Source organism: Hibiscus syriacus, unplaced genomic scaffold (assembly GCF_006381635.1).
Source record: "Hibiscus syriacus cultivar Baekdansim isolate YM2019G1 unplaced genomic scaffold, ASM638163v2 tig00110388_pilon, whole genome shotgun sequence".
Classification (NCBI taxonomy): domain Eukaryota; kingdom Viridiplantae; phylum Streptophyta; class Magnoliopsida; order Malvales; family Malvaceae; genus Hibiscus; species Hibiscus syriacus.
In genome coordinates this window covers 2,237,167-2,263,758 of record NW_024062718.1, presented here as the reverse complement: position 1 = coordinate 2,263,758, position 26,592 = coordinate 2,237,167, and the positions used below count along the sequence as shown (strand labels likewise).

The window sequence follows — 26,592 nt, the reverse complement described above, 5'->3', positions numbered from 1 at the left end:
CGAATAACCCTCTCCGCTTGTATGTCTTAGATCTCCTTGTCATATGAGACTGCTACTCCGACTGGCGCTCGGTGCGACTTGCCTCTATCTGGATCCTCGGTATCCTGATGGTACGGCTTGAGCAGGCTAACATGGATAACGGGATACGCTCGGATGGTTAGAGGCAATTCCAATTTGTAGGTCATGGTGCCTACCCGCTTCACGATTCGAATGGACCTTCGTATCTTTGCACAAGCCCCTTGTGCACATCCGCATGGCGCAAAACATTGGCCAACTTTGCAAGGACAAGGTTGCCAACTTCAAAGTTCACGTCCCTTCGTTTTCGGTCTGCCCACTTCTTGGTCAGTTTTCCAGCCTTGTGCAAACAAGCTCAGGCTAAGTCGTGTTGCTCGTGCCACTCCTTGGCAATGTTGTGTGCTGATGGATTGGGCCCCTCATATTTGGTAACAACCGTGTTGGGTGTCAACGGTTGTTGCCCGGTCACGATCTCGAACTGACTTTGGTTGGTTGCCTCGCTCCGTTGTAAATTGTAGAAAAATTGAGCCACATCCAACAGCTTTGGCCAATCTCGTTGGTTGGCACTCACGTAGTGCCTAAGATAGATCTCTAACAGAGCATTCACTCACTCAGTTTGCCCATCGATTTGTGGATGAATTGCGGTAGAAAAGTTCAAGCTTGATCCCATCAGTTTGAACAACTCTGTCCAGAACCTCCCTGTGAACCGCGTGTCCCTGTCACTAATGATGGTTTTCGGCATTCCCTAATACTTCACAACGTGCTCAAGGAAAAGTCGAGTGGCCTCTACAGCTGGACACACCTTAGACGCAGGTATGAATGTCGCATACTTCGAAAACCTGTCAACCACAACTATTATACTTGAAAGTCCATCAGTTTTGGGCAAACCAATTATAAAATCCATGGAAATACTCTCCCATGGGCGCTCAGGAATGGGCAACGGTTGTAGCAGTCCCGTCGGCTTCTTCGCCTTGATTTTGTCTTGTTGGCATACAAGACAAGTCTTCACATATGTCTGCACATCTTCAGCCATGTGCGGCCAATAATATTGCTCCGAGAGTAATGCCAATGTTCGATCAACTCCCGGATATCTCGCCCACTTGGAATCATGGCATTCCTTCATGAGCTCCTTGCGTAACTTCCCATATTGAGGTACAAAGAGACGATGGCCTCGGTGGTAAACTAATTCTCCTTCGAGCCAAAACTCCTGGGTTCGCCCCTCCTTGGCTCCCTCAATGATTCGTTCGGCCACAAGATCATGGGGTAATCCTTCTTTGATCCTCTCGAGGAGAGTATCTTCCACAGTTTCGATGGCATACCTCCGGCTTAAGCCATCTGCAACACAATTCACTTTCCCTTGCTTGTACTCCAAGGAAAAGTCAAACTCGGCAAGAAACTCTTGCCAACGAGCTTGTTTGGGAGACAACTTCTTCTGGGTGAGGAAGTAACTGTTGGCAACATTGTCCATGAACACCACGAACTTGGACCCAAGCAAGTAGTATCGTAATGTGCGCAAGCAGTGTACAATTGTTGTAATCTCTTTCTCATGAACCGAGTATCTCCTCTCGGTCTCGTTGAGCTTCCGGCTCTCGTATGCAACCGGATGTCCCTCTTGCATGAGGACTCCACCAATGGCAACATCAGATGCATCAATGAAGACTACAAAAGGCTTGGTGTAGTCTGGCAACACCAATACGGGCTCATTCACCATGGCCTCCTTGAGCTTTTCAAAAGCGTCGTGGCATATCGTGCTCTATTCCCACACCTTGTCCTTTTTTAGTAGCTCGGTCAAGGTGTGGCAATCTTTGAATATCCTTTTACGAACCGTCGGTAGTAGTTGGCTAGTCCCAAGAATGCTCGTAATTCAGTTACCTTGGTGGGTGGCTTCCACTCATCAATCGCCCGGATCTTGTCTTTGTTCATCTGGAGCTTACCTCTTCCAACAATATGGCCTAGGAATGGTACTTCCTTTTGCGCAAACGAGCATTTTTCCTCCTTGACATAAAGCTTGTTCTCTCGTAAGACTTGGAACACCCTTCTCAAGTGTTCAACGTGTTCTTCCAAGGTCTTATTATACACAACGATGTCATCAAGGTAAACTACAATAAAACGATCAAGACAGGGTTGTAGTACCTTGTTCATTAACGTGCAAAAGGTTACAGGGGCATTGGTGAGATCGAAGGGCATCACAAGGAACTCATATGAACCATAGCGTGTCACGCAAGCAGTCTTTGGTTCATCACCTTCTGCTATCTGAACTTGGTAGTATCCGGACCGTAAATCTAACTTGGTGAACCACCTTGCACCACCAAGTTGATCGAACAAGTCGGTAATCAATGGGATCAGGTACTTGTTCTTCACGGTGAGCTTATTCAAAGCTCGATAGTCGATGCACATTCTGAGTGAGCCGTCATGCTTCCTTTGGAATAACACTGGTGCACCAAAGGGAGCCTTTGATGGTCGGATGTATCCAGCATCTAGGAGCTCTTTCATTTGTTTGCGAAGCTCCTCTAACTCCGGTGGGGCCATTCGGTATGATGCTTTAGTGGGTGGCTCCGCATTTGGCACAAGCTCGATCTTGTGGTCCACTTCTCTCTTCGGTGGCAAATGCTTTGGTAGCTCAGTTGGCATTACATCTCTAAACTCCGCCAATACTTGTCCCACTTCTCTTGGGACTTTCTCGGTCATTGTGGGTTCAGTTCCCACCAATGAAGCCACAAAGGTGGGTTCCTCCTTGTGCACCCCCTTTGAGAATTGGATTGCGGACAACATCTTGGCCTCGATTTTAGGCCCTCGGCTCACTGGAACAATGCATTGTTGCTTTGGATCCAGGATGCACAAGCAATCGGCAACAGGCACTGGGAAAGCATTTATTCGATCCAAAAAACTTAACCCAAGAACAAAGTCGAAGTCATCGAGAGGGATTACCTTGATGGCTTCCTTTCCGGACCAACCTCCGACGGTTAGCTCGATTCCCTTTGCGACCCCCGCAATTGGAACTTCTTCGGCATTCACGATTTTGATGAATCCCGTTGCCTTCTCCACATAAAGGCCAAGTCTCTTGGCAATTTGTTCGGACATGAACAATTCTGAGGCACCTGTGTCCACCAGTGCACTCATCTTTTGGCTTGCGACAGTGATGTCTATGTACATCAATCCCTTCTTCTTGCGGCCTTTCTTGACCTCCATGGTGCTAAGGATGGAGCCAAGCTTGAGAGTCTCACTCTCCACCCCATCGTTCTCCTTGATGGCATCAACTTTCACAAGTTGAGGACAATCTCGCTTCATGTGATTTCCTCTACAATTGAAGCAAGATAGTTCACCTTTCTTCTCCCAAGGATTGGTGAGCTTTTTCGGTCAGTCGTGTTGCCTCCCATTACCTCCTGTTGTCTTATGGAAGCTTCCTTTGGCCTTCTCTCCCCCACTATTACCTTTGGGTTTCGGCTTGGATTGGAGAGAGTCGGTCTTTCTTACTTCAAACGGGGCAATGGTCTCGGTTGTATCCAATGCCTTAGATAGGTCGGTCACTCACCTCCTCTGGATCTCCATGTTGGCCCAACGTTGTAGACCATCCATGAATGCAAAGTACCCTTCTAACTCGCCCAAGTCCGGGATTTGCATCTTGATCTCCGTGAAGTTTTTGACATACTCCAAGATGGAACGATCGTGCTTCAATTGCTTCAATTTTGACATGCTCCTTGAGTTCTCCCACAAACTCTTCCCACGTTCCTATTGGATTTGTACTCTCGGAACACCTACGACGCCACCATAACATAGCAACATCGTTAAGATAATTGGAAACAACATTTACCTTAGTGGTATCATCCCCGATACCCATGCCATGGAAGAATTGCTCCATACCCCAAATGAAATTCTCTCTACATCTTGGCCATTTCGACTCCCCTTATACTCCTTTGGCTTAGGGACGTCGATCCTGGGTCTTGGTGTTTGCGCCTCCCCAGTAACTCCATTCAACACTGCAGCCTTGTAGACAAACAACTCGCTCTTGAGCTCCTTTACCTCTTGCATTATTTCGACCCTCATAGCTAAGTACATGCTCTCGAGGCCTCGGGTACGCTCATCTGTTGTCTCTGCCATACTGTTGACGAGCGTCTGAGTTTCTACGCGAAGTACATTATCCACAGACTCCAGACTCTCCAAGCGAGATTCAACCGAGTCTTGAGTCTTTTGGACTTCATTATATCAGTCTTCCAACCTGTTGACCCTTTGCTCGAACGAGGCCACGATATCCTTCGAGCTCCCTCGTTTCTTTGCCACGGCAGCGCGAGTCTCCATCACTTCGCTTGTGGGGACCTCGTCTTGGTTGTGGTGTGCCATTTCTCGTAGAACCTGGCTCTGATACCACTTGTCACGCCCTTAGAACTTTGATGCCTCGGAACGTGCAGCCTTAGTCGCCTTCTTAGTGATTGCGGCTAAGTAAGCCTGAAAATATCCCAAGCAAGGATGCTTAAGATCTCGACGGAAGCTAGACAAGAGAACTAGCACAAAAAGAAAAATAAGAAATCTTTGAGAGAAGAATGCTCTTATGATTTCTCAAAGTGAAGGAGTGAGTACAAATGAGGAGGGGAGGCCTCTATTTATAGCTAAAGCTCCCCTCAATGAATGGCTAAGATCTAATTACATCGATGGTCGAGATTAATTTTTACCTACAAAAAACAAGTGGGCATTATCTATACAAATTTAAATGCCACCTAAGTCTTTGTGGCTTTTAGAAGGTCCAAACCCCTATTTGGGCTACTTCTCGTGGGCTAACCTCGGTGGTGGGCTTTGGTCCGTGACACATGCATCAAGCCATCATATAAAGTCCCACAGTTGAGCTTAAAAAGCTGAACAAATACCAACATTTATTGTAAAACTGACCACTCAGTAGCTTGCCAATATCGTGTCAGTTCTCCAACCGTCGCTACACCATCCGAGATTCGAACAGCTCCATTTGGACTAACCTTACACCACCCCCTTTGATTGGCACTGCCAATGCACAAAACTATGATGTTGTTTACTTGTTTTCCTAGCCATAGACCGTTTCTTACCCCTCCAAACTAACCATCTCCTCCACTAGGCGGAAGCTTCTATGCAACACACCCCAGAACATCCTAGACGTCTAGTACTTACAACCACAAATTTAAATAACGGTGTGTTATCACAGTAACAGTCGTCATATAACTGTAAAGGTACTATTAAAAATCATTATTGAACGACCGCAATACTTGTAATGATCATAATAACGATCATTATTGTCACAATCGCAATAAATACAACACAACTAAAAATACTACTGCAACTGCAATTTAAATATGAGGCAACAATCTTCAGAAGCACCATATTAGGAGGTATACCACTTAACCTGTCCCAATCACATTGGCCACTCGGTGTGACATAAGAAGCAACAATAGTTTGCACCAATTGAGGCCAGGCAGGGATATGGGAATATTGACCTAAATATAGAAGTTTGTCGATCTTCCATTGCCTATTTTCGACAACAAGCCTTTTTATATCATCTCAAACTCCATATAAGCCCTTCCAGATGAGAGAACGACTCCCTGTCCGTAGATTATTAAATAGTACAACTCGTCATTTATACTTGATTCGTAGAATTCTAATCTAGGAAGCTATACAACCCGCTAACTAGAAGGAGTTTGTTTTTGATGGAATGGTCATAGAGTTGATTTTTTATTAAAAAACACGATTGAAAAATGATTATCAATTCAAATTAAAAAGTTATTATTTTGGTGTTTTTGCGGTGGAGAAACTTGTTTGAAAGAAAATTTCTAATCTTAACCGTCATCGATGTATACTTTTTATCGACACAATTTTCGCACATGCAGACCAAATCATCGAAGTCATCTATAAGATATGTGAGTTCAACATAATGAAATGAAATGAAATGAAATGAAATAGAGGTAATGAAATCCTAAGAATAAATTGCTATTAGATATTGAGAAGATAATAGAATTAATAAAAGATTAATTCTAAAACATGGATGAACCGATGATAAATGAAACTAATAGTTTGAGATTTTTGGACTTTAGTTTATTTACCGGGAAAAGGAAAACTTCTAAAACATTTTGTTATTTTTGTTGAAAATTGGCACACCAAATTGCATCATTAGTCAACATTATGGACGGCAATTTGGTGGCATTAATGGGGTGGCAAAATTGGTCAAATTTGGCCACCAAATTATTGAAAATTTTGGATGGTAAAACTATGCAATTAGTCATTGTAATTTAGGATATTTATAAATTAGTCCTTAAAGCTTCAACTATAAATACCCTAACTCATTTAGCTTTAAAATCATCCCAAAGCATTCTAGCTTTCTTCCAATACTAGAGAGAATTTAGAGAGTTTATTGAGAGTTGTTTTCTCCTTTTTTATTAAGAGAGAATTATCATTGTTTTCTCCTTGGTGGATCGAGAAAAGTTGTAATTCCTATTTTCTCATAGTGAAATTCTTCTACCGTTGCCCGTGGTTTTTGCCCTATATTATTTAGGGGTTTTCTACATAAATTTTGTGTCTTCTTTATCTTCATTTTTATTTTCTCAAATTATCAGTTGCGATTTTTCTCTATCTGATAGTCGTCTTTCGCAACAATTAGTAACAAAGCTAGATTAAAGTGTGTAATATCTGCTTATTGTCTTTGTGGTTGCCACCAAAAGGTGGATCCTCCAACATAAGAAAGTAAGAAGGTATTACCCATTCTTTGAAGGTTCCAGAGAACTATTCACGATAGTGAAATAGTGGGAGCTATCTGTAAAAGAAGCTATGACAACGAAATTTGATATTGAAAAGTTCAATGGGAGAAATATTTCATTGTGGAAATTAAAGATGAAGGTCATCCTGAGGAAAGACGGGTGTCTAGCGGCTATCAGTGAAAGGACGATGGATTTTACAAATGACAGCAAATGGATCAAAATGGACGGAAATGCTATGGTAAACTTTCATCTAGTATTAGCAGATGAAGTATTGTCAAGCATCGAGGAGAAAAAGACAGCTAAGGAGATATGTGATCATCTCACCAAATTGTACGAGGCCACATCGTTGCACAATAAAATTTTCCTTAAGAGGAAATTGTATACTCTATGTATGCCAGAATCTACTTCAGTGATGGAGCACTTAACCACGTTGAACACTTTATTTTCTCAGCTTACATCCCTAAGATGTATAATAGGAGAACAAGAACGTGCTAAACTTCTACTTCAATGTCTACCTGATTCGTATGATCAACTCATCATCAACTTGACAAACAGTAATGTCACCAGTCTAGTCTTCGATGATGTTGCAGCTACTGTTCTACAAGAAGAAAATCGGCTCAAGAACAAGGAAGACAGACAAGTAAATCTGCAACAAGCAGAAGCGTTGACAACGATGAGAGGGATATCAATGGAACGTGACCAAAGCAGCAGTCACAAACATGGTAGATCGAAGTCGAGGAGAAACAAGAATTTAAAGTGTTACAACTATGGAAAGAAGGGTCACTTGAAGAAGGATTGTTGGAGTCTAAATAAAAACTCCAATCCACAAGGCAATACTGCAAACACTTCAGATGATGGAGATGCTCTATGTTGTGAAGCGTTAACCACCGTGGAAGGTAGAAAGAGATATGCAGACATATGGCTCATTGATTCGGGAGCAACATATCACATGACCTCAAGAAGAGAATGGTTCCATCATTATGAACCTGTCTCAGGAGGATCTGTGCATAGTTGCAATGATAATGCCTTAGAGATCATTGGCGTGGGAACCATCAAATTGAAGATGTATGATGAAACAATTAAAGTTGTTCGAGATGTACGACACATGAAAGGCCTGAAGAAAAATTTATTATCCTACGGATTGTTGGATAATAATGCAAGCAAGATTGAAACACGGAAAGGAATCATGAAGGTATTCCGTGGAGCGCTTATGGTGTTGAAAGGCGAAAAGATAGCAGCAAACTTGTACATGTTGAAGGGAGAAACTTTGCTAGAAGCAGAAGCCTCTTTTGCCTCATGTAGTTCAGATTATACAATGCTATGGCATCAGAAACTTGGACACATGTCAGAACAAGGAATGCAAGTCCTTGTGGAGAAAAAGCTACTTCCATGCTTAACAAATGTATCACTTCCTTTGTGTGAGCATTGCATAACAAGTAAGCAGCACCGGTTGAAATTGAACACATCAAATTCTAGAGGCAAAAGTGTTCTAGAATTGGTTCACTCTGATGTATGGCAAGCACCAGTTACATCCCTTGGCGGAGCAAAATACTTTGTCTCATTTATTGATGACTACTCTAGGAGATGCTGGTGTACCCTATTAAGAAGAAGTCAGATGTGTTTTCAACTTTCAAAAACTTCAAAGCGCGGGTGGAACTTGATTCTGGAAATAAGATCAAGTGTTTCAGAACAGATAATGAAGGAGAATACACAAGCGAAGAATTTGATGACTTTTGCAGGAAAGAAGGCATCAAAAGACCGTTCACAGTAGCGAACACTCCTCAACAAAATGGAGTGGCAGAGTGGATGAATAGAACTTTGTTAGAAATAACAAGAGCAATGTTGAGGGATGCAGGCCTAGAAAAATCATTCTGGGCAGAAGCAGTCAATATCGCCTGTTATTTGGTGAATCGAGCTCCATCAACTGCAATAGAGCTGAAGACACCAATGGAGATGTGGACTGGAAAACCAGCTGATTATTCAAACCTCCATGTATTTGGAAGTATAGTGTACGTGATGTACAACTCCCAAAAAATTTCAAAGTTGGATCCAAAATCCAGGAAATGCAAATTCTTGGGGTATACTACTGATGGAGTAAAGGGGTATCGCTTGTGGGATCTCACTGCCCGCAAAGTGATCATATGCAGGGATGTTATCTTTGTAGAAGATAAGATACAAAGAAAAGAAGATGATGATAGCGCTGAAAAGTCAGAGACTACACAGATACATGTGGAAAATGAGGTTGAACAAGGAGATTCTTCTGAAGCAGAACCATCACAAGATGAACAAGAACCAGAGAATTCTGAAGCTCCAACAACTCGTCAATTAGATCGTGTGAGAAGACATCCCAATTGGCACTCAGATTATGTTATAGAAGGTAATATTGCATACTGTCTTTTAACAGAGGACAGTGAGCCATCAACATACCAGGAGCCAATAAATAGCTCAGATGCTTCAATGTGGATGATGGCAATGCAAGAAGAAATCGAAGCCCTTCATAAAAATAATACATGGGACCTTGTGCCACTACCACAAGGAAGGAAGCCAATTGGTAACAAATGGGTTTTAAAAATCAAGCGAAATGATGACGATCAAGTTGAGAGGTATCGTGCAAGACTGGTGGTCAAAGGATATGCTCAAAAAGAAAGTATTGATTTCAATGAAATATTTTCTCATGTGGTTCGACTAACAACAGTTCGAGTAGTTTTGGCAATGTGTGCTACATTGGACTTACATCTAGAGCAGCTAGATGTTAAAACAACTTTTCTTCATGGAAATCTTGAAGAAGAAATTTATATGCTCCAGCCTGAAGGTTTTGAAGAAAAAGAAAATAAGAACTTGGTTTGCAGGTTGAACAAATCTCTGTACGGTCTAAAGCAGGCGCCGAGGTATTGGTATAAGAGATTTGATTCCTTCATTATGTGCCTTGGATACAACAAACTTAATGCTGACCCTTGTACTTATTTCAAGAGGTCTGGTGATAACGGTTTTGTTATTTTGCTGTTGTATGTGGATGACATGTTGGTTGCAGGACCCAACAAAGATCATATTGAAGAATTAAAGGCACAACTGGCTAGGGAATTTGAAATGAAGGACTTGGGATCAGCAAACAAGATTCTAGGGATGCAAATTCACCGAGACAGAAGTAATAGGAAGATTTAGCTTTCACAAAAGAATTACTTGAAGAAAATCTTATCACGATTCAGCATGCAAGATTGTAAGCCAATTTCTACCCCTCTTCCTATTAACTTCAAATTTATCCTCCAGTATGAGTCCTAGCAGTGAAGAAGAGAGGATGGAGATGTCTCGAGTATCGTATGCATCAGTAGTGGGAAGTTTAATGTTCGCTATGATATGCACAAGACCAGACATTGCACAAGCAGTGGGAGTGAATAGTCGGTACATGGCGAATCCAGGAAAAGAGCATTGGAATACAATAAAGAGGATCCTGAGATACATCAAAGGGACCTCAAATGTTGCATTATATTACGGAGGATCAAACTTACTAATCAATGGGTATGTAGATTCTGACTATGCAGGGGACTTGGATAAAAGCAAATCTACTACATGATATGTCTTTAAAGTTGTTGGTGGAGCTGTAAGCTGGGTTTCAAAATTGCAGTCAGTTGTGGCTACATCCACAACAGAAGCAGAATATGTAGCAGCTACACAAGCCAGTAAAGAAGCAATATGGTTGAAGATGCTATTGGAGGAGCTTGGGCACAATCAAGAGTATGTCTCTATGTTTAGTGACAGTCAAAGCACCTTGCATCTAGCAAGAAATCCAACATTTCATTCAAGGACAAAGCACATACGAGTTCAATACCATTTCATTCGGGAAAAGGTGGAAGAAGTGACAGTAGATATGCAGAAGATCCATACCAAAGACAACATAGCAGATTTTATGACGAAGGCGATCAACGCTGATAAATTTACCTGGTGTCGATCCTCCTGTGGCCTGTCAGAGACGTAAGCAACATGAAAGGTACAAGGTAGAAAGAATGGTGTGAAGATATGCTTGTTCCAATCAAATCTTCAAGTGGGAGATTGTTGAAAATTGGCACACCAAATTGCATCATTAGTCAACATTATGGGTGGCAATTTGGTGGCATTAATGGGGTGGCAAAATTGGTCAAATTTGGCCACCAAATTGTTGAAATTTTTGGATGGTAAAACTATGCAATTAGTCATTGTAATTTAGGGTATTTACAAATTAGTCCTTAAAGCTTCAACTAAATACCCTAGCTCATTTAGCTTCAAAATCATCTCAAAGCATTCTAGTTTCTTCCAATACTAGAGAGAATTTAGAGAGTTTGTTGAGAGTTGTTTTCTCCTTTTTTATCAAGAGAGAATTATCATTGTTTTCTCATTGGTGGATCGAGAGAAGTTGTAATTCCTATTTTCTCATAGTGAAATTCTTCTACCATTGCCCGTGGTTTTACCTATATTATTTAGGGGTTTTCCACGTAAATTTGTGTCTTCTTTATCTTCATTTTTATTTTCTCAAATTATCAGTTGTGATTTTGCTCTATCCGATAGCCGTCTTTCGCAACACTTTTTCAGGCCTTTCTAATGAAGAGATGCAGATAGGCTTTTCAATTTCATTAGGGAGAAAAATGAAAATCTCAAACTTAGTACACCTTAGTATGGCTTTTACTTTACTTAAAGGTAAGAGTTTCGTCAAATTATTTTTTATGATTTTAATTATATTTTTTGACTCGATTTCATTTAATAATGTGATAGGTTTGGTTTAATATTGTTTGATTGACTAATTAATATTATATGCATAGTAGTTTTGTTGAAAAAATTAAATAATTAATCGTTGTTGTTTAATAACTCTATAAGTTAAAAAAACTTAACATGTGGAACAAATATAAATTTCGATAAAATAATTAACAAGAAATCCTCAAACGCAACGCATACCGATCGACTACCATATATATATATATATATATATATATATATATAAGTTTGTAATTGAAGAGAAATAAGGTTGGAAAAGAGAACTGCTCTAACATTATTCTACTACGTAGACCAAACCCTTTTACGTTATATATCCTTCAGAATTTGAGTCTCAAACTTATAACAAATTGAGAAAGGCAACTAATGAAATAAGGACTGCAATGGCTCCATACGCAAAACTTAGCCTGGTGGCTCCATCAACCTCTATCTGAGTATTGAATTTGCAAGAGTTTGTGGAAGGATTCTGGGTTACAACCGTGCCTATACCCTTGAAGTCACATGCGTCTTCATCTTGGTCCTTCATTTGGTAGTAACTGTTAAAAGCATAGGAGGTCCTACGCCTAGGGTCCAGATTGGAACAGGACGCGCCAGGCTGAAGGGCGGTGCAGTCCGATTCGTAGCAAGCCCAACCGATCTGGTCACTCATCAAGTTCTGGTCCGTGGCATAACTTGCCAACACGCACCATTGTTTAGGCAAGTATTTCACCCCTTTGGCACCCACTAATAGCTTGTGAGCTCCCTTACCAGACATGTCCATTTCAAATTTGGGTTTCCCGTCGAAGTCGAATATCCCCCAATGCCTCTCGAAATTCCCCCGGTTCGATGCTCTTGGTGTCCTCGTCAAACAAGCCGAACAGGTACACATCCATTTTCCCAGGACGAAGTGGGGTTCCCTTGTCAGTTGCCAACTCTCTCAAGAGACCATCGTAAAACTTCTTAGCATTGGCCTTATTCGCTTCACTGTGGCCATCCGTCGGCCACCCGATTTCCCCCACGATGATCGTCAAATTAGGGGTGCCAGCGTTTTTCAATGCGTAAATAAGAGTGTCAAAGTTGGCCTCAAAAACGTTGTTGTACTGGACATTTTTGTCCTGAATGGGATGGCCTCCATCAAAGAAGGCAAAATCTGCAGGGAACGCACTATTCAAGTAGAGACTAAGGAAAGGATATATGTTGACCACAAATGGGGCATTATTATCCTTCAAAAAACGCACAATCTGGTTCATGGTACCCTTTATATCGCTGCGGAACGCTCCATCGGATGGTTTATCTGATTTTGATTCATAAACATCTGCATTAAGAGGCGTCACTACTTTGATTTTTTTCCCTACACCTGCTTCGTTTAAGGCCTTCCGAATGTTTTTCATTGCCAGGAGCGTCGTTTTGGTAAATCTCCCTTTGAAACTACTCAAAAATGGCTCATTTCCAACAGCTACGTACCTGCAGTTAAGGGTGAGTATTCGTTCGAGTTAAAGAAAAAAAATTGAGTTAATTGAATTAACAAGTCCTATTTTATCAAAATTTGGTTGCTTGGAGAATGCATATATACATATAGCTTACTTGATATTAACACCTCCTTTGCGAAGATGTACTGTGCAGTTTTCTTTGACCCAATCCTTGGCATTTCCATAGTCATCAGACAAAAATTCAAGCTGATCATTAGGGATCCCAAGCATGACCTCGATGCCAGTTCCAGCCAAAAACCCCACCATCCTAGGGTCTGAATCGAAAAGCTTAACCTTTTTAAAGCCATTATCTTTTAGCAGTTGAACCACTATTTTAGGATGTATTGGATGCGACGTCATCATACCCCAATTCATACCGAGATCGTTGGTATCTGCAACAACCTCGACGCCGGTTGCAACCAGGATCAAGACAGTGGCCCATATCGCCGCCATGGCTTGAGCCATGCGTTCGAATCAAATTCCTCAAGGTTTAGAACAGATAAATCTTAAGATTCAGGGTCTGACTGCTTCCAAAAGATTTGGAATTTACGCTTGCTTAAGAAATTTGTTAAGTTGATGATGCAAAATTAACTTCGATGGAACAACGATTTAGAGTGTCGGGGATTTTTCTTCGTGCTTTGTCCTTTTATTTCCTTGTCTGAAGACAAAGGAGTTCGTTAAGAGGCTAACTGGCTTCTCTATTTTTAGTTTGTACAAATAACGAACTGTCTAATACCCGGATCTATATCAGTTGATTCATTCAATTATACTCTTCCATGTAGGCCATGCAGGATAATAAAGTTGTATTCCAAAGTTGAATCACCCGCCATATGTCTCCTAATAAATTGTTTTATTACATTGTGGCCCTTTTAAACTCCAAATTCACTGCAAAATGATCATTCCATGAATGCTCTTTAACACCAAAAATTTATTTATAGGCTGGTCGAAAATAATTTAATATTAATTTTTAAAAAATAAATATTAAATACTAGTTTAATATTAATTTATTACTAATTTATATATAATAAATTATTTAATTAATTTATAAAAAATATAAATAATTATTTAATATTATGAAGGGATTTTTAATGAAGACCCTATGTTTCTTTCCCCCAAAAAACTAATTATTTAATTAATTTTTAATCTCAAATGAAACTGAAAATAATTTAGTTTTTTCAATAATGTATATTAATATAAATGTTTGTGGAATGCTCACAAGTTCTTAGCATAACCAAATGATTAAATGTTTAGTTGTTAGTATTAAAAGTTCTAGATTTGAATCATAGTTTTAACCAAAATCATTAATTTTATATTGGTAATGTAATATAAGTTAAATATGAATTTTAATGATATTAAAACAATCAAACATGTCTAATCATTCTACATAAATATTATTTTGTAATCATATCCGATTATTTAAAAAACATGTTTAGTCACTCTGTAACACCCCAACCCGTATCCGATCCAGATACGACTCCGAGATGTCACATTGACATTTCAAAACCTTTATTCTTTTAAAATATCAAAACATTTGAACTCTTTTTAAGAAAATACCACAATATTCTATTAAATCATGTTTCAGTATAAAAATTCAAGTCAAAACGTATTTATGAACAGTACCTAAATGTTAAAATTTTTTAGAATGTCAGAGGGGAATCGATTCCCCTGCTACAATACTGCTACAATACTTCCGTAAAATACGTATAAATTCATAAAAATCCAAGGTTTCATCATTATACATTTACCATTTACATATATACGTTTAAAACATTTCCAAAACTCGATCAGAGCGTATATAATAAAAATCCTTTTTATTACATGCCAACTAAATTCTTTCTAACAAAATACATTTAATTCGATCTACATTTCTTATCTGATCTTCGGTAAGGAGAACTGACCTGTCTCGTTCCTCTTTACTTCTCTTTTCGCTTTCCAAACCTACGTGTTAAACAATCATACGCTAAGTCGATGACTTAGTGAGGCATATAAAACATATAATATAATCATATACCATTTCATATAAACAAACGACATACATGTACAAATACTATCATTAATCACTTTTACTTACCATATATTCATCATATAACACATATATCACTATACCCAGGAATAAACATATCATCATGTAATTTCTATAACATATTTCATATTACCAAATATACATATCACAGATAGTGTATTTGCTATTATCTCTTATTAATCCATGTACACAGGTCGCTAATTCTTTTTATCATATAACATATACTAAATATTTTTATACAGATCATGGAACACGTATATCATTTTCAACACATTTAACATTTCACATTCATTATCATTAATTCTTATAATTTAACACCCTTATACTAATTTCATATTCAATATACTTATTAAATTTCTTTGTTAGCCCATGTACACTATTGAGAACTGAAGGTATGTGAGTACATTGAGGTTGTGCACTAATGTTGTCACCACAGCTCGTATATGTCCCACTGAGTGGCATATGAAATTTGTCCCGAAGGACCACTGTATTATCCCGAAGGACCTATGAAACCCTCGACTCTTGGCATGCCAACTGCACCTATAGCTCTCGTATCATATAACATGGGCATTATCATTTGTTCATTTCATATATCTTGTTCTTTCTCTTCTGTCACATTCCACATGTATGTGTAAACATCTATATCATATCATTTAACATGTATCACAAGTGCATGTAATCACGTATTACATGTGATCATGTAGATCATTTTATATGGTTATATCATTTCTCATTTATTCATGTACGTATGTCATATCTTGTTCACATATGTTCATATATATATGTCACATATACTTTGAATAATCTTTTTTTCATATATGGCATATCACATAAATCACATAGCACATATCAGTTCATATAATCAAGTATACACACATTTCATGTCATTCACATCCTTATAATCAATACTCCATACACTATAACTATTGTAAATAGACTTATCACAAGTCCAATTCCTTATAATCCTATAAACTAAAATGCATTCATAAGAATCATATCAATCATATAACATTTTAGGAGTCACTTCTTACCATAGTAACTCCGTCACTGGCTCATCGCAAGCCAATGTTTTTCGATAGCATAAGTACAATTAAATTGCACTCACGTTAGCTTTGCTTTGATTCGATCCTAATTCTTTGATTATTCCTTAACTTGTTTAGGCTCAATATCTACATAAATATAATTTTCAAAATAATTGTCAAAAGCCTAAACCTTAAACTTGATGTTAATAACTTAAGTTGGTTCAATGAACCAAAAATTCCATTTTTCCTTTAGGGGGGAATCGATACCCCCAAGGGGGTATATGTTCTCTCTGCGTAATATGGAATTTTTCGTTCAAGCCAGAAATCACTGTTCAACTATGAAAATTTACTATTTCCACTTCAATTCCTCATGTTTCATCCCCTTTCATATTCTTAACTCAAATATACATACTTAAACTAATCTCTACTCATTTATCACATCTTAAACCTCAAAATCTTCTCCTCTTTATGAACTTCAAAAATCATACCAAATATTCAACATGTTTCAAATCCAATTCTAACACTTAATACTTCTTAATTAAGCTGATGACAAGTCAAATTTAACTTCAAATTCAACTTATCAACTCTATTTCAAGATTTCACTCGATAACTTAAAATCTTTAATCTCTCTTAACTCATTTATCTTTTGATTTTAAGATAACTTAAGCTTTCTTTAAGCTTAGTTATCATCTAATGATCATAACCCAATCTTAAAATTAACAAATAATTAGCTAAACCGAAAACTTACCTTTGCTTAGCTTCCACGGTGAAGAAGGAGAAGAAGATGAGAGAAATGTTTGGAAACATTTGTTTCCCACATTTCTCTTCCACGTGGGTTATAAGACAACCCCAAATATTATTTTATTCTTTTATTTGTTCAATGACCATTTTGCCATTTATTTCCTTTGATAATTACTAAAAATTTTCAGGAAATACTTTCAAATAAATCATTGAACCTTTCAACTTTTTCACTTTAATCACCAAATTCTGAAAAATTTACGATATAGTCACTAACCCATAGTTTAGGATGTTACACTCTTACCTAAAAAAAGTAAAAAAGTAAAAAAAAAATATTAGTGATTGACTAGATAGGTAGTTTACCCTATATTCAATTCATAAAAATTAAGGATTAATATAAAAGTAAGTATCCAAATTATATTGTTTTTCTCATTTAGTTGCTTAAACTATTTTTCAACCAATTAAGATGCCTAATTTATAAACAATATCATTTTAAGTACCCTGACTGTGACAATCGTAAAAAAATCTCATTAAAGTGACACATAACGTAATTTGATAATTTTAAAGAAGTTTTTTTAAATAACTTAAAATTAATTATTATATTTAAAAAATATTTTTTAAAATATTTTAAAGATTGGGATGGAACCATGCTTACAACACAAAATATAATATTTTGAAACGGATAAGTTTTGTTGGAATGATTTTGAAGGTTAGTGACGGGACTGAGTTGTTTATGGAGGTTTGATTAGATGGAGGTTCGATTGATGTAACGGCGATAAACAATGTGACCGACATAGATTAGGGATTATAATAAAGATTTTCAAAGTTTGAAGTTTTTTTTAAAGATTTTTGGAAATTTTGATTTTTTAAATTATATTTTTAGATTTTATTTTAAATAAATTTTTTTAAATTATCATAACGTGACATATATCCCTTAATAAAAAAGAATTTAACTTCATTACGATTGAAACATTTAAAATGATAACATTTATAATATTAAATATCTAAATTGATCGAAAAATAATTTAAGTATCTAAATAAAAAAATATAATTTAAACATTTATTTTTATATTAAACAAAATTAAAATGATACAAACGGAACAAGTAGACAAGAATTTTCCTATCTCCTTCTCTTTGTATTGTAATCTGCCAAACGGACCATTGCCAGTCTCCCAAAGCGGGTACTTTATTCCCTTAACTATGTCTCGATTTTATGTTCATCAAAATAAGTTAAAAAAAAAGTTCGAATTGAAGCAACCCATTTGATTTTCTTTTTCTTTACGCTCTATTTTGTGGCTGAAATCATTTTCAGAGTGTTTAATTTTTCTTCTACATTTTCGTATGTTTTATTGAATCTCTTGGTAAATTCTTCTTCAGTGAGTATAGCGGAAGCTGAGAGAGGTGTTTGGTTTGGTCATCTAATCATGGGTCCCTTCACACTGGCTGTTGACTCCAAGAGCTCTCATGTAGTCTGCTCTGGTAATTAACCCACTTTAATTACGTATACATTTTTGGTGGTTTTTACCTGTCTTTTATTGTTTGAACAGTTGGTGTGGTTTTGTAGATGTATCAAATAGGAAGATTCAAAACTTACAGCTGCAAACAAAGAAGTGCTTTGCATCAGTCAGCTTGGAAGACGAAAAGCCTTTTGATTTCCTACGTATTTTGTTTGGTATGTATAAAAAAATATCTCAACTCCCACATTGAAAAACAGACTATCATTGAAATTGGGTACATTGATTTTTTAATAACTACAACAACACAAAAGAGGAAAGGAAGAAAAACTGTTGGAACTACAAGATGAATTCAGCTGCTAAAAAGAGTTAGTTAACTTACAAGTGAATGATTTACAAGTTTTTTCTAATTATTTTGTTAGGTCCTCCTCTTGAATATGCAAGTGTTAACTCCTTGCTTATATGGCGATAATTAGCATTAAAAGTCATATCATGATCAGCTATGTCATGTCCATATTTACTTTAATGAGCAAGACTCCAGCAATTTTACTTGATAAGCTATTTGAACTTCATTTCAGAGCATCCCCTTGTTTCTCATATGGTGATTAGGTTTCATTCCAGCATTGAAAGATTTGGGTAATCAAAATTGATGTTCGAACTAAAAAAGGACACTTTTTTATCACCAATGTTTCTATATGTTAGCAATAAACAAAAGGCCCAGTTTTGGGTGGTAAGGAGAAAAAATCTCAGTGAATGATTGTTCTCTAGGACCAGATTTGTGAAGAAACTTTTGCTTGTCATTTCAAACATGAGAAACCAAGATTCAGCAGTCATTTTTTTTTCTTTGCCGAAACTGCGTTGACTATACCAGTGTGTCTAGTTTAGTACAGTTTGCCGTTATGTTCATGTATTCTAACTTGTTTGTAATACTTTGCAGAGGGAATCATAGCTGGAGGTACAGCTGGAGTTGTGGTTGAAACAGCTTTATACCCAATTGATACAATAAAGACACGGCTGCAGGCAGGTGTTTCTTGAGTAGTTAAAGTAAATATTAAGTTGGACGTCACTGATTTTTCTTCCACCTGATGTCTAGTCCAACAGTCCAAGTCTTTTCCTGGACCTTTACACAGGAGAAGGATAGAGGAGACTAAGATGGAAAGGGGAGGAATTTTTTTTATAAAAAAAATCAACTTGTTCTTTTAGTTTGTTGGTTATACAAAAGGAGGAGATTGATTAGGGGTGAAAATGACTCATTTTAGTGGGCTGATTCTTCCCACCCATTTTCTTCTATTAATTAGTGGATTTAATCTTGTGTGTGTAAAGATGTAAATCCCTTCTATTTCCTTCCAACAAAAGATGAAATTGGTTGTAGCACTTCAAATTTTACTTCCAATTTTGGTTTTTCCTACCAGATGAGGTACTAGGATAAGAGATCATCCTTTTGCTTTGCATTTTTACATTCTTGTTGCTAGCCAATCTTTACTGGTTTTGGTTCCTGTAAAATGAGTTACATTTGGTTCAAGTGCAATATTTGTGTAAATCTGTTTCTAAATAAATTAACGAGTCATAATCATGATACAGATATGCTTTGATTCAATATGGATAAGGACCTAAAGAAGAGTACATTTAGTGCTTTGGTTTCATTTTAACTTTGGCCTTTTGCTCAAAACTTTCTGATACTTACCTTATTTTCCTCTAGGCAGCTCGTGGTGGAGGTAAAATAGTTTTGAAGGGGCTTTATTCTGGATTGGCTGGTAATCTTGCTGGTGTCTTGCCGTAAGTACCTTTGAATTGCTGAACTTTATTTCTCAAGCATATTAACATCTTAACTGCCTTTGTAAAATGAACTGAAGTTTCTTTCAAGATGGTTCTTCCAATTCAATTACCTTTTTTACCTCCTTTTACTATTCTAATTAACTTTGCATGACAACCGAAAGAAGAAAGTAGAACTATTCCAAGAACATTTATGTAGGCTGAAATGTTTTTGGATAATTTGCAAAATACTTTCAGGTAACAGACATGACTTTTTTACTTTTTTAGAAATTCTTTTACTGCATGTATTCAATGATATACTGAATATGTTCTTATTTCTTTTGGGTTCAATTTTCTGGTAATAACTTTTCTGTGCACAGAGCTTCTGCTTTATTTGTCGGTGTCTATGAACCTACAAAACAGAAACTATTGAAGCTCCTCCCAGAAAATCTTAGTGCCGTTGCTCACTTGGTGAGTATGTTCTTTTATTTCTTCTTTCTTGATGTATAGATATATTTCATGATAAATCCAGTACAAGGTAATAGCCTTGTAAAGGTCTACATCTTCTATCAAATAAACCTTTTTCGGTTACTTGAAACATCCTGCTTAACCTAAATGATTTGTTTCAATAACTTCCTTGATTTCTCACCTTTCTTGAGAAAGTCCAGTTAGATTTTGACTGCACTGTCTCTTATTAATGTGGTTGAATTCCGCGCAGACTGCAGGGGCCATAGGAGGAATTGCTGCTTCACTTATTCGTGTTCCTACTGAGGTAGATATCTTTGCTCATGCATTTTTCTTTTTAATTTATTGAAAACTGAGTAGTAGTCCTTTTCTCTGTTTTCTGTTTTTATTAACAACTCAGGTTGTAAAGCAAAGGATGCAGACTGGGCAGTTTACTTCTGCATCTAATGCTGTTCGTGTTATTGCATCAAAGGAGGGATTTAAGGGTCTCTATGCGGTATGGGATATCCTCACTTTTCTCTTCCTCCTATCATATTGGATTTGCAAACACCTAGTCTTTTTCTTTTTTGATATTATTTTGGATTGTCAAATTTAGGCATCTAATCTTGTTTCAGTCCCAGATAGGCTAGAGACCTTTTTCTTTTGAAAAGATGAGAGAATTAGCCTGTTGCTATTTGATGAATGAAAATCCTCAGCTATTGTGAGTTGTGAATTGTTTTTTACTTTACCTTACCTTTGCTTGTAAGTTGTAGGGTTACGGATCTTTTTTATTACGAGATTTGCCATTTGATGCCATTCAATTCTGCATCTACGAACAACTTAGAATTGGTTACAAGGCAGCGGTAAGCTCTTATCTACGTGATCTTTTCCATTTATGGTTAGTGTGGCACATTAAATTGATAGATTTGGCTTACTCTAATTACTTGATTGTCTTTGCCCCTTGTTCTGTCTTGCAAACTATGGTATTCAAAAGCAAACTCTATATGATGTATTTTAGTGCATCCTGCGTCTATAGTGCACAAGTTCCTTTTTTGTGAATTAAAGAAATTAGCTGCAGCAAAGACAACTCCCAAGATACATATTTATTGAAAGCCCGCGTGTGGTTTTGTGTATAAGTTGGTTCACATCTATGATAGATTATATAAACAAAGGTTAAGGTTAAGGGCATTGGTACAATAAGCTATAAACTGCTAGTTGTTTTATATGTTATGTTGGATGTTTAGGAAAAACTTGGCCATAAAATTTAAGCAAAAGTGATATCAGAAGGAATATGGTATAGAAATTAAAACTTTCATTACAAGGTATTCAATAAATACTACAAGTGAAAGCCCAGTGGAGGTTGTTTAAGTTTATTTGGCTATATAATTTTGCTCACCTATAGATTCATAGGCAAAGAACACTATTTTTATTTGAGTTTATTAAAAAGGAAAGACAGATCAATGACATGGATAAAACTTGTGAAATTGGTTTGCCATTGAAATATTAGAGAGGAAAGCATCTATATATATACATGCATGTGTCGCATGTGCTGAATGGACATTTAGCTATCTACGGATTTACAGTGACAAGAAGTCCTGCTATTGTCATGCATGCAGGGTTTCTATCGACATAAAAAAAATTTCTGTGGACATACACATCAGATGGGATAAACATTATATTGCATTCTTCATAAATTTAGTGGTTTTCTTTCTGTTTTGCAGGCTCGAAGAGATTTAAATGATCCTGAGAATGCGATTATTGGTGCATTTGCTGGTATTATGATTACTTTGTAATGTACCCAGTAGTCCGATATCATGGTTTATATTATGAGACTCTTCTTTCCTAAAGTACCCATCTCGGACCTATGTCCAATAAATTTTTTGATGCCGGCACAAGAGTGGTTATCCAAATATATGAAGAAACATTAGAGAAAAACTGAGCATATGTCAAACATATCTGACCTCTTCTTCTGAGTCTCGAGTAACATAGACTGATGATTGAATCAAATGCCTTGCATGCTTAATTTGATCTTGTTGTAGGTGCATTAACTGGAGCAATAACAACTCCCCTGGATGTTATTAAAACGAGGTTAATGGTTCAGGTATAATATTTTTCTTGAAGATATTTATATATTCTTCTGGTTTATAATTATCAGCGATAATAATATTTGAGTTTCTGGTTTGTGGGTTTCATAGGGATCAGCAAACCAGTATAGGGGGGTCTTTGATTGTGTTCAAACTATTATTAGGGAGGAAGGGTCTTCTGCTCTTCTTAAGGTAGGAGTTTCTCCCGAGGAATCTACATCCACGTGTATTGGAAAATACTAGCATTTCAAGGATAAATTTGTGCATACATGCATAATTTTACACATGTATGCTGCAGGGCATTCAGCCAAGGGTGTTGTGGATCGGTATCGGTGGTTCAATCTTTTTTGGTGTCCTCGAGAGCACAAAACGACTGCTTGCGGAGAGGCGCCCCAAACCCCGTCAGGAATCAAAACATGATTAAGTCCTTGGACTGCGTCCAAGGTTTTCTGAATTTTAAGTTTCTTTACCTTTCTACAATTCACGATCAAATATTAGAAGGGGAAAATTTTAATGAAGAAATATTATTTATGAACTTTACCTCCCATTTGGTAATATAGGTAATTATTCTCTACCTTTTTCTGCTAACTCTCTGATCAATTTTATAAATGCACGTTTCTACATTAAGCATTTTTTATATCAAGTTGGATTGGGTTTGTATCTGAATTAAATCGGCTGTGTTAATCAAATTCTGGTCAAAATTGATTGATGTTGGATGTATTAACAATGACAATAAGGCGAAGGTAGTTTTTTTTTTATTCAATTAGCTGTATATGATAAGTCTGTTATTTCAAGAATTTTTAAAAATTAATATAATGTTAACTAACTATTAACTATAATAAGTGATTAATAAAAATATTTATTTGAGTTAACGGTATTATATTTTTGGGTTATTTTCTTGTCTGTTTTATAGGTTTAAGATGGTCTATACTAATATTAAAAACGTATTTAATTTTAATAAAAATTAGAAATTTAATTTATAATTATGAGTTAATAATTATAAAATTTCAATGGAAAACAAAGGAGATGGCACATGAAACTATAATATTTCAAAAACGAATGAACAAACTATACATCTCTTAGTCTTGCAGGAATGGTTATATGGACCCTTAAATATTCATCCGTTGCCAATGGCATCTCCAACCTGCTATAAATTGTTGCTAATTCGAAACACGAAAATTCTTCCTTTTTTCTTTTTAGAAAAAAAGGGAACAAATGAAACAAAAGCATTGTACAACATTACGATCGCAAAGCAACCCCCTCATCTAAAACTAAAAAGAAAAAAATACACTCTTCCTATCTTTTTTCTTCTGATTATGAGTTTGTGCAATCGACATTATATAATATGGAGGACATGTCATGAAGCTCCGGCAACCAATTGATGACTTTCATATCTTACCATTATAACCAATATCACATGTTCTTCGGTGATGATCGTAAGTGGCAATACCACGAAACTGTCAGTGGCATCAATGAGTATGATCATCCTATCAATCATCATTCCTCATAGCCATCAGAATACCACGAAACTGTCAGTGGCATCCATGAGTATGATCATCCTATCAATCATCATTCCTCGTAGCCATCAGAATAATCATCAGGCCCAGCCAAAAATCATATTCTCAAGAGTATCAACAATATGTCTCACATTAGTGGGAGGTAAGCCCCGCCGTGTCCTTTCCTTAAAACAAGTGGCGCTGCAGTGTCAGGGAACCGATCCAAGGCCTTCATGCAGGCATCCACCACATCAGTAAATCCAGTAGCTGAAGTTGCCAGCTGCAACCGTAGCCGCAGATCCCTAGTCCTCTTCAACAAGCATCTAAATGATCTCCCAAGGTATTTGGCCCATTCTGCAGGTAACCCTCCACCAGTGAGCCAAACCGAGAATTGGGATTGATCACCTCTAGCAACTACCTCAGCCCTGTAGAATCTTGCTAGTTCAATAAGCATAGATGGTTGAAGAGGAAGCACGGCCACAAATTCAGCCACAAAAATTTCTGTCAGTTCTGGATTAAGCATCTGATTCCAAAGGACTAGGGCCCATTCTGCCGGCTGATTAAGACCGTAGGCTTCTGCAACAATTAGAGCCTCCAGGAATCGAGATTGTTCAACTAGCGCGCGCCTAGCATTGGTTTCAGACAGGTGGAGCCACTTAGAATCTGGAATTCGTATTTGAAGGGAGACAAGGGAAGCCTGGGCACAAGCCCTACGTGTTTTGTTGCCAGCATCAATTGAAGCGTGAACTTCAGCAGCTTCAATGTAATAGCGCATCGATTCCAGGAGATCTTCATTCTGGTCTCTATCATAGCATTCAAACCATTGCAGGGAAGCTTGCTCCGCTCGTGACTCCAACAGAGATGCTGTTTCATGCTTCATGTCAAAGTGATTATATACCTGCAAATAAGAAAAGCATGGAAGAAAGAAACTGCTGAATAGAGCCAGTAACAGAACATACAGAATGACCATCATCTTAATTTTGAGCCAGTAGAGTGGCCATTATTAGATTATATCAAATATGATAGCCTGAATGGACCTATTCAAAGACCAAACCACCTGCTCAGGTCAGTAAGTCAGAACATAAGAGATTATGATATTATTAAATAACTAATGAGATCTTATTTAAATTCAATTTCTAAATGCATTTTAAAATATTTGAACAAATTTAGGAGTACACCCTTTTTAACATAGCAGAAAAAAATAAAAAAGGAAATAATCTCTAATATTTACAAGGAAATAATCTCTAATAATAAGCCTATCCCTAAAAATCAGTAATTAGATCATGACTAATATTTACAAGGAAATTCCTAGAACTAAGGTAGAGAATCTCCTTAATTTAAGGATTTCCAACACTCCCTCTCAAGTTGGAGTGTAGATGTCAATCGAACCTAGCTTGCCCATAATTTCTTCGAACCTTTTTCTGCTCAAGCTCTTGGTTAACACATCAGCTACTTGTTGTCGAGTAGGTAGATATGAAACACAAACTTCCCCTTTGTTAATTTTCTCTATAATGAAGTGGCGATCGATTTCCACATGCTTGGTGCGGTCATGGTGTACAGGGTTGTGAGCCATATTAACTGCTGCCTGGTTGTCACAGTTTAGTATTATAGGTGTTGTATAGGATAATTTTAGTTCTCCCATTAGCTGTTGTAGCCACATTCCTTCACATATACCTTGGGACAGAGCTCGATACTCAGCTTCAGCACTGCTGCGTGCCACAACCAAATGCTTTTTACTCCTCCATGTCACGAGATTACCCCAAACATAGCTACAATAACCACTTGTGGAGCGCCTGTCATTAATAGCACCTGCCCAGTCTGCATCAGTGTAGACTTCTATGCTTCGATTTACATTTTTCTTGAAATGCAACCCCTTACCCGGAGTCCCTTTTAAATATCTCAATATCCTGTAGGCAGCTTCCAAATGTTTCTCCCTAGAAGCATGCATAAATTGACTAATAACACTTACTCCAAACGCTATGTCTGGACGAGTATGAGAAAGATAAGTTTTCCCACTAACCTTTGATATCTCCCCCTATCTACCTCTTCTCCATCCTTATCAATTCCTAATTTAAGGTTGGGTTCCATGGGAGTCTCAGCTGGTTTGCAACCCAACAGTCCGACTTCAGAAAGTAGATCAAGAACATACTTTCTTTGAGAGATTGAAATACCTGCCTTTGACCTTGCTATCTCCATTCCAAAAAAATATCTAAGATTCCCCAAGTCTTTAAGTTGAAACTCAAGACTTAAGAATTCTTTTAGTCTTTCAATTTCAATAGAGTCATCTCCTGTCAATATTATGTCATCAATGTATACAATGAGAATACAACACTTCCCATTAGCCGAGTGTTTGTAGAATAAGGTGTGATCAGCTTGACCTTGAATATACTGTCTACTCGTCATGGCTTTGGCAAAACAATTAAACCAAGCCCTGGGGGATTGCTTTAGTCCATACAAAGACTTCTTCAACTTGCATACTTGGCCCTTGCTTCCTTCGAATCCAGGCGGAAAATCCATGTAGACTTCTTCGTTTAATTCTCCATTGAGAAAAGCATTCTTTACATCCAATTGGATCAAAGGCCAATCTAAATTGACAGCAATTGAGAACAACACTCGAATAGTATTTAGTTTGGCCACTGGTGCAAATGTTTCCTCGTAGTCCAACC

The 26,592-nt window shown here is 37.3% G+C and overlaps 2 protein-coding genes and 2 pseudogenes across 2 annotated transcripts in view; 1 reads left to right on the top strand and 3 right to left on the bottom strand.

Annotated features, from left to right (window-relative positions):
• LOC120123100 overlaps positions 1-1,726 on the bottom strand; it is a 30,445-nt pseudogene extending 28,719 nt beyond the window's left edge.
• Positions 1,727-11,788: 10,062 nt separating this feature from the next.
• Positions 11,789-13,399, bottom strand: LOC120122962 (annotated as a pseudogene).
• A 4,385-nt stretch (positions 13,400-17,784) lies between these two features.
• Positions 17,785-22,961, top strand: LOC120122936 (S-adenosylmethionine carrier 1, chloroplastic/mitochondrial). The gene is made up of 13 exons (XM_039141973.1): positions 17,785-17,874; positions 18,072-18,175; positions 18,261-18,368; positions 19,088-19,174; positions 19,854-19,926; positions 20,283-20,373; positions 20,621-20,674; positions 20,768-20,863; positions 21,120-21,209; positions 22,068-22,119; positions 22,386-22,447; positions 22,542-22,622; positions 22,729-22,961. The coding sequence occupies exons 2-13, from the start codon at positions 18,121-18,123 to the stop codon at positions 22,852-22,854; spliced, it is 975 nt and encodes a 324-aa protein (XP_038997904.1). The 5' UTR covers positions 17,785-17,874; positions 18,072-18,120; the 3' UTR covers positions 22,855-22,961.
• Positions 22,962-23,457: 496 nt separating this feature from the next.
• Positions 23,458-26,592, bottom strand: part of LOC120122919 — an 80,171-nt gene continuing 77,036 nt past the window's right edge. Inside the window, exon 26 of the mRNA XM_039141960.1 lies at positions 23,458-24,824. Coding sequence (XP_038997891.1) covers positions 24,075-24,824 — 750 coding nt within the window. The 3' untranslated portion in view covers positions 23,458-24,074. The remainder of the gene's footprint in view (positions 24,825-26,592) is intronic.

Bases quoted from the DNA above. Each gene is read 5' to 3' on its own strand.
- LOC120122936 (XM_039141973.1), top strand. From the start codon at position 18,121: ATGGGTCCCTTCACACTGGCTGTTGACTCCAAGAGCTCTCATGTAGTC. The intron at 20,374-20,620 runs GTGAGTATGTTC...AATTCCGCGCAG, and splicing joins TTAGTGCCGTTGCTCACTTG to ACTGCAGGGGCCATAGGAGG. The intron at 20,675-20,767 runs GTAGATATCTTT...TTAACAACTCAG, and splicing joins TTATTCGTGTTCCTACTGAG to GTTGTAAAGCAAAGGATGCA.